Below are 13,255 nucleotides of genomic sequence, written 5' to 3' on the forward strand. Positions count from 1 at the left end.
GCAAAAGGGCAGGCCATTCATATGCAAAAGCCGCTGCGCACAGTTTGGGTGGGTTTATAAATTGGGTGGGGTGGGGTCTCAGGGAATCACCAGGGTGTAGCAAACAGCGATGGCTGGCAGTCAGCAGTCTCTATGTCTCCGTGCCCCCGTGTCCTGTGCCCCCACACAGTAAACAATGATTCCTGCGAGCACCTCTGCAAGAAAACCACCCTCACTTTCTGACCTGATGCCAGACAGTCCAGTGTCTCCCCGTAGGAATCTGAGTCCCCATAGTCTCGCTGGAAACTGGAGTTCAGAGCAGTTGGGAGCTTGTATCTCCTTCCCGATTGAAAAAAACAGCTCACCCAGTCGCCAGCCCGATTCGTACACCTCCGTACCTCTGCTTTTCCATGCCTCTGCATGTCCTACCCAGCCTCAATGCGCTTTTTTCTTTCCTTCTAGTTGTAGAACTTCTACTCAGCCAGCTTTCCCGTGGTTCTGGGTGATAGTCGTTTTTGTCTTTTAGTTGTAGTTTTGGTGTGGTTGTGAGAGGCAGCACGTACAGGTGTATACCTTATGCCGCCATCTTGGTTTCTCTCCAAAGTATTTTTTTTATAATCTGTATGTTTCTGTGGTGTCAGTCACCACTTTTCTGTCATTTCTGATTTTATTTATTTGGGCCTTGTCTCTCTTGTTATTGAAGAAAGAGTCTGGCTAAAGGTTTATCAATTTTATCCAGAAAAGTAGCTCTTGATTACAATAACTTTTTTCTATTGTTATTTCAGACTCAAATTTTTTATTTTTGCTCTTTTATTATTTCTTTTCTTCTACTCAATCTGGGCTTTGTTTGTTGTTGTTTTTCTAGTTCCTTTAAATGTAAGTTTAGTTTGTTTATTTAATATTTTTTTCTTTCTTGAGGTAGACCTGTATTGCTATGAATTTCTCTCTTAGAATTATTTTGCCTGTGTCTCATAGATGTTTGGGTCATTGTGGTTTCATTTTCATTTGTCTCAAGGTATTTCTTTATTTCTTCCTTGATCTCCCTGCTAACCCATCATTGTAAATATTTTCCAGGATAGACCATATGTTAGGCTACAAAACAAGTTTCAATAAATTTAAGATTAAAATAATATCATGCACCTTCTCCAATCACATTGGTATGAAACATGCTTATTATTCTCCACCTTTGTGTATATTTTTCAGGTTTCTTCTTGTAAGTGATTTCTAGTTTCATACCAATGTGATTGGAGAAGGTGCATGATATGATTTTAATCTTAAATTTATTGAAACTTGTTTTGTAGCCTAACATATGGTCTATCCTGGAAAATATACCATGTGCACTGGAAAAGAATGTATATTCTGCTGCTTTGGGGTGAAATGTTCTAAAACTGTCAATTAAATTCATCTGGTCTAATGTGTCATTTAAGACTGCTGTTTCCTTGTTGATTTTCCTGTCTGGATGATATGCCCACTGATGCCAATGGTATTAAAGTCTCCTGTGATGTTATTACTGTTGATCTCTCCCTTTATGTCCATCAAAATTTGCTTTATAGCCGAAACTGGTTTGGCTCAGTGGATGGAGCGTCAAGGGTCCCGGGTTCGATTCCGGTCAAGGGCATGTGCCTTGGTTGCGGGCACATCCCCAGTGGGGGGTGTGCAAGAGGCAGCTGATTGATGTTTCTAACTCTCTATCCCTCTGTCTTCCTCTCTGAAAAAAATCAATAAAATATATTTTTTTAAATTTGCTTTATATATTTAAGTGCTCCTGTATTGGGTGCATAAATATTTATAAGGGTCATATCATCTTGTTGGACTGCTCCATCTATCATTATGTAATGTCCTTCGTTGTATCTTATTATAGCATTTTTTAGTCTATTTTGTCTGATATAAGTATTGGTACCCCAGTTTCTTTGTTGGTTACATTTGCTTGAAATATCTTTTTTCAACTCTTTAAGTTTGTGTGTGCCCTTTGATCTGAAGTGGTTCTCTTATAGGCAGCATATGTAAGGGTCTTGTTTTTTTTCTCAGAGAATTCCTCATTCTAACATTCTACAGACTATGTATCTAAAAGAAGACAAAGTATTAAGAAGATATTTGTGACTGATTTTTTGCTTAACCTTTATGTGCCCCAGTTACATCCTCTGTAAAATAAAGATAAGGACAAACTTCATAGTGGTATTTTGATAATTAATTGGCTTAATACTTGTAGATCTCTGAGAGCAGTACCTGGAATGTAGTAAACAATCTCATATTGTTAGCTTCTCTTGCTAATATTTTTAATGCTACCACTACTATCCTTGCTAGTATTTGACCCCCAGATTTTCAAACTCTCTAACCATGCAAATATATGAGAAAGACATTATTTAAAATAACATGTTTACAAATCTTTTAATAACTATGCTGGGATTCTAGTTGCCAATCTGAGTTAATCAGTGTGGAGGCAAGATCTTAATTATGGTGAGCATGAGTTTGTATAATGGCCTGTCACAGTTGTAGCAAGATCTGATACAAACGTTCAATAACTTGAATCACAGTGAAACATTCAGCATATCAGTGGCCAGGATTCAAAGCCAGCAGAACCAGTGGTTCATGACACAGCAAAAGCTTCATTCAGCCATCCATTCATGCATTAATTGTTTCGTTCATTTTAACTAAGCATTTATGCTGCTATGAAAATAGATGCATAGGGAGAGAAAAATACATTTTTGCTGTGTATATGAAGCTTCCAACCTTGTGGGGAAAAACCGAATATTGAATATTTAATTACAAGTGCACAGAATATTCTGAGGAAACACTGGAGGAAAATAAGTTGGGATGGAAAGAGATAATTACATAATTTTAGACAATTAATGCTGAGGATTCAATAGACCAAAATATTTTTATCTAAAATTCTGAGTAGAAGCCAGGGAAAGAGAAATACATGTGGTAATCATTGAGTATATAGAGGTAAATTAAGCTTCACAGAAAATACAGTGGAGTTCCCTCAAGCTTCCCTAACAGGATGCAAATCTGATCATGAACAAGTCACTCCAAGATTTTGTTCACTCAGTCTAGAAAATATCAGAATCCTTGCTCCTTTCCACAGAGAATCAGGGGCATTGGAATCCCTGCTCCTTCCCACAGAGTATCACTGTTTTGACCTGACAGAAGAATTCACAGGATGGTCAGGGGAACCTCATCCTGTTCTATAATGGGGTCCCCTGTACCTAGGCTGGAGCCAGAGATCAGGAAGACAGGTCACAATTTATGAGTCTACAGAGCACTTGCCCAGCTGATAACCTTCCTCCAAGAAGAATGTCATCAGTAATTTTACTGACTGGTTCCACTTGGTTTTTTCTACTCAGAATGTACTCAGTTATAACTATAATTATCATGTTTATTTTAGGATAAGCTTCTGTAGAAAGTCACAGTCTTAAAGGTTTGGAGGTACAATAATCATGACAGAAAACAACTTTTGAAAAAATGAATAATATTTAAGGGGATTTTAAGTATATGAAGTATTTTCAGGTTAGAAAATTTGTGTTCATAATTATAAATTTAGGCTAATTTTGTGAGAAGTAACTGATAATGGGCCTCTAATACTACTTGATATCAGAAAATCTACCCTCTACCTTCACACAATAGCTCCACACTGGCTAATGACATATGGATGAATATATCTTGACCACAGACACTCAATTTCCTTTTATTATATTTATGACATGTTATTATAGCAGATCCCACAAAATAGGCTTCACAGAGAAAATATTATCTTGTGAAGCACTCTCTTCAGAGCCCCCTTAATGTCATTGTTCCGGAGGCTGTAGATGATGGGGTTCAGCATGGGGATCACCACCGTGTAGAACACAGACACCACCTTGTTCTGTTCGGTTGAGTAAACGGACTTGGGCATCACATATATGAATGTGATGGTCCCATAGAACAAGGTGACTGCAGTGAGGTGGGATGAGCAGGTGGAGAAGGCCTTGTGGCGCCCCTCATTGGAGCGCATCTTCAGGATGGTGATGAGGATGTACATGTAGGAGACAATTATGACAAACACTGTGAACATAATGATGGAGCCAGATGTAAATGAGGGGACAATTACAGGGATACTGCTCTCAGAACAGGAGAGTTCAACTAGAGGAGCAAAATCACAGAAAAAGTGATTCACTCGATTTGGTCCACAGAAGAATAAAAAATAGAAGGAAATAATAAAGGAGGACGCATTGAGAAAACCACCCACGTAAGCCACTATGAGGAACTGGACACAGACTTGTGTGGTCATTTTGGTTGAATAAAGCAGTGGGTTGCAGATTGCCACAAAGCGATCATATGCCATGATAGCCAGAAGGAAGCACTCCACTGTCCCAAAGAATGCAGTTGAACCAAGCTGGGTGCAACATCCATGATAAGAAATGGGATTTCTCTCCACCAGGAAATTTACAAGCATATTGGGTGTGACAGAAGTTGAAAAGCATATGTCTGCAGAAGCCAAGTGGCTCAGAAAAAAATACATTGGATGATGGAGCTGAGAAGAGATACTGATAAGAATGATTGTGCTGAGGTTGCCAGATACAGTCACCAGGTAGATACACAGGATGATCATGAAGAGGATGACTTTAAGGATGGGGTCATCAGTTAAGCCCAGTAGAATGAAGCCTGTCACTGCCGTGTGGTTTCCATCCCACAGGGAATCCATGAGATAATGTTGCTGCTACCAAGTGAACTGGTGATGAAAGATTATGTTAAAGAAGTTTGAATTCAATGGTTTATAGGTTCATTAATGCACATAGGAGTTATTAGCAACAAAATAATTATTCATGCTAAGTTAGGAAGTTTTTTAAGAGTTCAGAGCTGCATGCAGTGAATCTTGCAGATTTTTAAGATTGTTTTTAGGAGAAGCATTAAAGAACCCACTTCAAATAATGTAGGTCTTTTTCTTTTTATATTATCAATTTATAAAATGTACTTAAAGTGGCTTTAAATTTAAACATTAAAAACATAAGACTTATGAGAATAGCAAATAGGAATTGTCAGTATAAAAGAGATGTATATAAATACCGGATTGTATAATGGAGATGTGAGTAATAGCTGTTTTTGAAAGTTTACTAAATGGTAAGCAGTGTGAAAATTTTAGGTATATAATTCTATATTAATTTTCATGAAATAATATTGAGGACTTACATTTATAGATTTTAAGAAACTGATTCTATATTATAACGTGACTCAACAAGTTTACATAGCAAGTGATGGAATCAAGTTGTGAATCTCAGGCAGTTTGAAGCCAGTCCATCTCTTTTAACTGCACTATAAATGAAATTAATACTCATAATGAAGTTGAGTCTCTCAGAAATGGGTGGGTAACAAATTACCCTTTTTACAGCTAATGTGTAAAAGAGGTGCATAGTTAATAAAAAAGATTATAGTTTCTGTCAATAAAACAAGGTCATTTTTTAAAAGGATAATTATAGTTTTTAATAGGGCAATGAAGAAATAGAAAGAAATTTCACATTGAGATTACAAATGAAGATACCTATTATAAATATATTATATCTAACATTTACAATTAAACTATTATTATATCAAGTAGTTTAAAATATCAACCTAAATATTATATAAATTTAAGTAAATCAAATCATTTCCTAATATAACAATGTTTTATAATTAGAGTATTACAAAATGAAATAAATTTAGTTTCAAAATAGTAAGCAGCTGAATAAAGTTACAGCCTAAAATCTTCAGAAGTTTCACCCAGCTCATGGCCAGGTTGAACCCCATCTCCAAGTTTTCTGGCTGTTTATTCTCAACTTGGTCAAAAGTATCTGGTTGCCTGTAGGCTAAAGTATTCAGAACAATGAATAAAGGGAGATTTTTGGATATTTACAAACATTAAGACTCCAAAGCATCTCAAAGCCAGTGAATTAATTAGCATATGGTTGAGTGCCAAGTTTAGATAGTGGGAAAGATCATGTGAATTTCTGGTCTTATGGGTGGATAAATGAGGAATCATGGTATCCTAAATTTTATTTGTTTATACCCAGTAAGTAAACTGTAGAAACTTGGGTTAATTCAGCTAAGGTTACTTGCTAGCTGACTGCTGGATTACATCTGCTGTGTTTCTCCAACAGGCCTTGTGGGTGCAACTTTAGAGAATAAATGGCAAGCATAGATTCCTCACAAAAGCCTAATCTTACCTGTTGACATAGAAATTCATTCATCTTACAGAAATAAATTAAACTCACTGATGTTATATAGTAGGCATGTTTTTATTATTGTTTGCCTTTGGGGATAAACCTCTGAAGATTCCAGAGATTCAAATGTGAATTCAAAAGCACCAGGCATCATTATCACATTCTCAAGTGAGTATTGAGCAGTTCACTTCACACAAACACAAGTAATCTTTAATGAGTCTGTCAATTTTCCACAGTGGCTGCAGCAACCTTCATTCCCACCAACAGTGCTTGAGGGTTCCCTTTTGACCACATCCTCACCAACACTCGTTGTTTGTTCATTTATGGATGATAGTCATTCTGACAAGTGTAAGGTGATATCTTGTTGTAGTTTTAATTTGCATTTTTCTGATGATTAATGACATTGAGCATCTTTTCATATGTCTGAAGCCACCTTCATATGTCCTCTTTGGAGAAGAGTCTATATAGGTCCTTTCCCCATTTTTTGTTTGCTTCCTCTATTTTTTATTGGTTAACCCCTTGGTATTTGCAAACTCGTCTTTTAAAATATATCTTTATTATTGAGATTATTACAGATGTCCTGATTTTTCCCCCCATTACCTCCCCTTCCACCCCCAGTTCCCACCCCACTCTAGGCTTTCACCACCCTATTAGTTGTGTCCATAGGTAATGCATGTATGCGTGTTCTTTAGCTAATCTCTTCCACCCCCAACCCCTCTGAGATTCCTCAGTCTGTCCCATGTTTCCATGCTTCTGGTCCTATTTTTTTCATAAGTTTATTTTGTTAATTAGATTCCTTGTTCATTTATTTGGATTTTTAGATTCAATTGTTGATGGGTATGTATGTAGTGCCATTTTATTGTTCATATTTTTTAATCTCTTTTTTCTTCTTTTTTCTTCTTAAAGAGTGCCCTTCAACATTTCATGTAATACTGGTTTGATGATGATGAATTCCTTTAGCTTTTTTTTTTTGTCTGTGAAGCTCTTTAACTGACCAATTCTAAATGATAGCTTTGCTGGGTAGAGTAATGTTAGTTATAGGTCTTTGCTAGTCATCACTTTGAATATTTCTTGCCACTCCCTTCTGCCCTGCTAAGTTTCTGTTGAGAAATCAGCTGACAGTTGTATGGGTGCTTGGTTGGAGGTAACTAACTGCTTTTCTCTTGCTGCTTTTAAGATTCTCTCTCTGTCTTTAACCTTTGGCATTTAAAAAAGGTCTTGGTGTAGGCCTTTTTGGGTTCATCCTGTTTGGGACTTTCTGTGCTTCCTGTATTTATAAGTCTATTTCTTTCACCAGGTAGGGGAAATTTTCTCATTATTTCTTGAAATAAGTTTTCAATATCTTTGCCCATTTTTTAATTGGATTGTTTGGTGTGTGTGTTGGGGGGGAGGGTTTCTTCTTTTTTAGGTGTTGAGTTGTATAAGTTCTTTATCAATTTTGGATACTAACCCCCTATTAGATGTATCATTGGCAAATATGTTTTCCCAGAAGCTTTTTAGTGTGATGTAGTCCTATTTGTTTTTTCTTTTGTTTTTCTTGCTAGGGGAGATTTATCAGAAAAAAATGTTGCTATAAGAAATCTCCGAGATCTTACTGCCTACATTTTCTTATAGGATATATATGGTTTTGAGTTTTACATTTAAGTTTTTAATCCATTTTGAGATTATGCTTGTTTGTGATGTAACTAGAGGCCCGGTGCACGAAATTTGTACATGGGGGTGTGTTTCCCTCAGCCTAGCCTGTACTCTCTCCAATCTGGGACCCCATAAGGGATGTCCGACTGCCTGTTTAGGCCCGATCCCCGCAGGATCAGGCCTGAATGGTCAGCCGGACATCCCTCTCACAATCCAGGACTGCTGGCTGCCAACTGCTCGCCTGCCTTCCTGATTGCCCCTAACTGCTCCTGCCTGCCAGCCTGATCACCTCCTAACCACTCCTCTGCCAGCCTGATTGCCCCTAACTGTCCTCCCCTGCAGGCCCGGTCACCCCTAACTGCCTTCCCCTGCAGGCCTGGTCCCCCACAACTGCCCTCCCCTGCAGGCCTCCCCAACTGCTCTCCCTTGAAGGCCTGAGTCCCCCCCCCCCAACTGCCCTCCCCTGTTGGCCATCTTGTGGTGGCCATCTTGTGTCCACATGGGGGCAGCTATCTTTGACCACATGGGGGTAGCCATCTTGTGTGTTGGAGTGATGGTCAATTTGCATATTACTCTTTTATTATATAGGATGTATTCCTCTGATTTTGGTATCAGGGTAATGCTGGCTTCATAAAATGAGTTTGGGAGCCATCCATCTTCTTTAATTTTTGGAACACTTTGAAAAGCATAGGTATTGATGCTTCTTTGGATGTTTGGTAAAATGTACCTGTGAAGTCATCTGGTTTAGGACTTTTCTTTGTCTTTCCTTTATTGAGAATTTTTAAATGACTGATTTGATATTAGTAGTAGATATTTGTCTTTTCAAATTTTATTGTTCTATGTGATTCAGCCTTGGAGGATTATATGTTTCTAGGATTTTCTCCATTTCCTCCAGGTTGTCCGCATTTTTGAGATATAATTGTTCAAAGTATTTTTTATAGTCTTTGTGTTTCTCTAGTATCTGTTTTTCATCACTTCTCTGTCATATCTGATTTTATTTATTTGGACCCTGCCTCTCTTTTTGTTGAAGAGTCTGTCTAAAAGTTAATCAATTTTACTTCTCCAGAAAAGTAGCTCCTGGTTCCAATAACTTTTTTCTATTATTATTTTAGACCCAAATTTTTATTTTTTTCTCTGATCTTTATTATTTCCTTTTTTCCACTCAATCTGGGCTTTGTTTTTGTTGTCTTTCTAGTTTCTTTAGATGTAAGTTTAGATTGTTTATTTAATATTTTTCTTTCTTGAGGCAGACCTTTATTGCTAGGAATTTCTCTCTCACAATTGCTTTGCCGGTGTCTCATAGGTATTTGGGTCATTGTGGTTTCATTTTCATTTGTCTCAAGGTATTTCTTTATTTCTTCCTTGATCTCACTGTTAACCCATTCATTGTTAAATGGGATGTTACTTGTCTTCCACCTGTGTGAATATTTTTCGGGTTTCTTCTTACAAGTGGATTTCTAGTTTCATGCCATTGTAATTCAAGAAGGTGCATGCATTGATTTCAATCTTAAATTTATTGAAACTTGTTTTGTAGCCTAACATATGATCTATCCTGGAATATATGATATGCGCTGGAAAATAATGTATACTCTGCTGCTTTGGAGTGAAATGTTCTAAAAATGTCAGTTAAATTCATCTGTCTAATGTGTCATTTAAGACTGCTGTTTCCTTGTTGATTTTCCTGTCTGGATGATATACCCAATGATGCCAATGGTGTTAAAGTCTCTTACTGTTGATCTCTCTCCTTAGGTCTGTCAAAATTTGCTTAATATATATAGGTGCTCCTGTATTGGGTACATAAATGTTTATAAGGGTTATATCATCTTGTTGGATTGCTCCATATATCATTATTGTAATGTCCTTCTTTATCTCTTATTATAGCCTTTGTTTTAAAGTCTATTTTGTCTGATAAAAGTATTGGTACCCCAGTTTCTTTATGCTTCCATTTGCATGAAATAGCTTTTTTCATCCCTTTACTTTGTCTGTGTGTGTCCTTCGATATGAAGTGGGTCTCTTGTAGGCAGCATATGTATGGGTCTTATTTTATTCTCAAAGAGCTTATCATTCTGTCACTTGACAGACTATATACCTAAAAGAAGACAAATTATTAAGAGGATATTTGTGACTTGGAGTTTTTGATTAACCTGTATGTGTTCCAGTTACATCCTCTCTGGAACAATGAAGTGATATTCTGATAATTAATTGGCTTTAACCTGTAGATATCTGAGAGCAGTACCTGGAATGTAGTAAACAATCTCATATTGTTAGCTTCTCTTGCTAATACTCTTAATGCTGCCACTACTACCCTTATTACTATTTGACTTCTAGATTTTCAAACTCTCCAGCCATGCAAATATATGAGAAAGACATTATTTAACATAACGTGTTTACAAATCTTTTAATAACTATGCTGGGATTCTAGTTGCCACTTTGAGTTAATCAGTGTGGAGGCAAGGTCTTAATTATGATGAGCATGAGTTTGTGTGATGGCCTGTCACAGTTGTAGCAAAATCTGACACAAACGTTCAATCACTTGAATCACAGTGAAACATTCAGCATATCAGTGGCCAGGATTCAAAGCCAGCAGAACCAGTGGTTCATGACACAGCAAAAGCTTCCTTCAGCCATCCATTCATTTATTAATGGTTTCATTCATTTCAACTAAGTGTTTATGCTGCTATGAAAATAGATGCATAGGGAGAGAAAAATACATTTTTGCTGTCTATATGAAGCTTCCAAGATTGTGGAGAAAACAAATACTGAATATTCAATTACAAGTGCAATGAATATTCTGAAGAAAATACACAGGGTTCTACAGAGGGATAACAGGTGTACTCAGTTATAACTATAAATATCATGTTTATTTTAGGACATTTGAAAAAATGAATTATACTTGAGGGGATTTTAAGTATATAAAGTATTTTTATGTTAAGAAAGCTGTATTCTCCCTAACCGATTTGGCTCAGTGGATAGAGCGTTGGCCTGCGAACTGAAGGGTCCCAGGTTCGATTCCAGGTCAAGGGCATGTACTTTGGTTGCAGGCACATCCCCAGTAGGAGGTGTGCAGGAGGCAGCTAATCGATGTTTCTCTCACATTGATGTTTCTGACTCTCTATCTCTCTCCCTTCCTCTCTGTAAAAAAAACAATAAAATATATTTTTAAAAATTTAGAAAAAGAAAGCTGTATTCATAAATATAAATTTAGGTTAATTTTATTAGAAGTGACTGTGGGCCTCTGATACTCTTTGATATCAGAAAATACAACCCCCATTTTCATAAAAAGGACTCCACACTGGCTAATTACATACGAATTAATATATTTTTACCACAGACACTCAGTTTACTTTTATTATATTTGTGGCATATTATCATATCTAAGCTCATAAAATAACAGGCTTCACTAAGAAAATATTATCTTGTGAAGCACTCTCTTCAGAGCGCCCTTAATGTCATTGTTCCGGAGGCTGTAGATGATGGGGTTCAGCATGGGGATCACCACCGTGTAGAACACAGACACCACCTTGTTCTGTTCTGTTGAGTAGCTGGACTTGGGCATCACATATGTGAATGTGAGGGTCCCATAGAACAGGGTGACTGCAGTGAGGTGGGATGAGCAGGTGGAGAAGGCCTTGTGGCGCCCCTCTTTGGAGCGCATCTTCAGGATGGTGATGAGGATGTACATGTAGGAGACAATTATGACAAACAGTGTGCACATAATGACGGAGCCACATGTAAATGAGGGGACAACTGCAGGGATACTGCTCTCAGAACAGGAGAGTTCAACCAGAGGAGCAAAATCACAGAAAAAATGATTCACTCGATTTGGTCCACAAAAGAATAAAAAGTAGACGGAAATAATGAAAGAGAAAGCATTGACAAAACCAGCTATGTAAGCCACTATGAGGAACTGGACACAGACTTGTGTGGTCATTTTGGTTGAATAAAGCAGTGGGTTGCAGATTGCCACAAAGCGATCATATGCCATGATAGCCAGAAGGAAGCACTCCACTGTCCCGAAGAATGCAGCTGAACCAAGCTGGGTGCAACATCCATGAAAGGAGATGGGATTTCCCTCTACCAGGAAGTTTTCAAGCATTTTGGGTGTGACAGAAGTTGAAATAGCTATGTCTGCAGAAGCCAGGTGGCTCAGAAAAAAATACATTGGATGATGGAGCTGAGAAGAGATTCTGATAAGAATGATTGTGCCAAGGTTGCCAGATACAGTCACCAGGTAGATACACAGGATGATCATGAAGAGGATGACTTTAAGGATGGGGTCATCAGTTAAGCCCAGTAGAATGAAGCCTGTCACTGCCGTGTGGTTTCCATCCCACAGGGAATCCATGAGATAATGTAGCTGCTACCAAAAGAACTTGTGATAAAAGATTGCATTAAAGAATTGTTAATTCAGCCGAAACCGGTTTGGCTCAGTGGATAGAGCGTCGGCCTGCGGACTGAAGGGTCCCAGGTTCGATTCCAGTCAAGGGCATGTACATTGGTTGCGGGCACATCCCTGGTGGGGGGTGTGCAGGAGGCAGCTGGTTGATGTTTCTCTCTTATCGATGTTTCTGGCTCTCTGTCCCTCTCCCTTCCTCTCTGTAAAAAATCAATAAAATATATTTTTTAAAAAAAGAATTGTTAATTCAATGGTTTATGTTCTTCAATACAAATAGGAGTTATTGTAAACAAAATAATTATTCAAGCTAAGGTTAGACTTTTTTTCAGAGTCCAGAGCTGCATGCAGTGAATCTTGTATATTTTAAAAATTGTTTTACCAGAAACACTAGAGAACCCACTTCAAATAATGTAGGTCCTTTTCCCTTATATTATCAATTTATAAAATATACTTAAAGTGGCTTTGAATTTAAACATTAAAAACAAGACTAGCATAATAGTAATGGTCATCAAACATTAAAAACAAGACTAGTAAGAATAGCAAATAGGAATGGTCAGCATAACAAAAAAGATAAATTTATAATGAAGACATGAATAATAGCTAACAGTTATTGCAAGTTTACTAGATGGTAGGCACAGTGTGAACATTTTAGATATATAGTTCTATTTTAATTTTCATGAAATAATATTGAGGACTTACATTTATGGATAAAGAAACTGATTTGACATTATAAAATGACTCACCAAGTTTACATAGCAAGTGGTGGAATCAAGTTGTGAATCTCAGGCAGTTTGAAGCCAGTCCATTTTTTTTGTAATTACATTATAAATGGAAATTAATACTCATAATGGAGTTAAATCTCTCAGAAGTGTGTGGTAACAAATTATCCTTTCGAGTCTCTCAGAAATGCATGGATAACAGATTACCCTTTTTACAGCTAATATATAAAAGAGGTGCATCGTTAATCAGGAAGTTTATAGTTCCTAAAAGTAAAACAAGATTTTTTTAAAAGGAGAATTACAGACCCAGCCGGTGTGGCTTGGTGGTTGAACATCAACCTATGAACCAGGAG

The 13,255-nt window shown here is 37.2% G+C and overlaps 2 protein-coding genes across 2 annotated transcripts; both read right to left on the bottom strand.

The window, feature by feature from the left end:
• Window positions 1-3,712: 3,712 nt before the first annotated feature.
• On the bottom strand, window positions 3,713-4,777 carry LOC129151078 (olfactory receptor 502-like). The gene has a single exon (XM_054724739.1). It carries the CDS (start codon window positions 4,658-4,660, stop codon window positions 3,713-3,715), a length of 948 nt encoding a protein of 315 aa, XP_054580714.1. The 5' UTR covers window positions 4,661-4,777.
• Window positions 4,778-11,187: 6,410 nt separating this feature from the next.
• LOC129151080 (olfactory receptor 502-like) lies at window positions 11,188-12,168 on the bottom strand. The gene has a single exon (XM_054724740.1). The coding sequence runs from the start codon at window positions 12,130-12,132 to the stop codon at window positions 11,188-11,190; it is 945 nt and encodes a 314-aa protein (XP_054580715.1). The 5' UTR covers window positions 12,133-12,168.
• Window positions 12,169-13,255: the final 1,087 nt, after the last annotated feature.

This window comes from Eptesicus fuscus, chromosome 13 (genome assembly GCF_027574615.1).
Source record: "Eptesicus fuscus isolate TK198812 chromosome 13, DD_ASM_mEF_20220401, whole genome shotgun sequence".
Taxonomy (NCBI): domain Eukaryota; kingdom Metazoa; phylum Chordata; class Mammalia; order Chiroptera; family Vespertilionidae; genus Eptesicus; species Eptesicus fuscus.

Bases quoted from the DNA above. Each gene is read 5' to 3' on its own strand.
- LOC129151078 (XM_054724739.1), bottom strand. From the start codon at position 4,660: ATGGATTCCCTGTGGGATGGAAACCACACGGCAGTGACAGGCTTCATT.
- LOC129151080 (XM_054724740.1), bottom strand. From the start codon at position 12,132: ATGGATTCCCTGTGGGATGGAAACCACACGGCAGTGACAGGCTTCATT.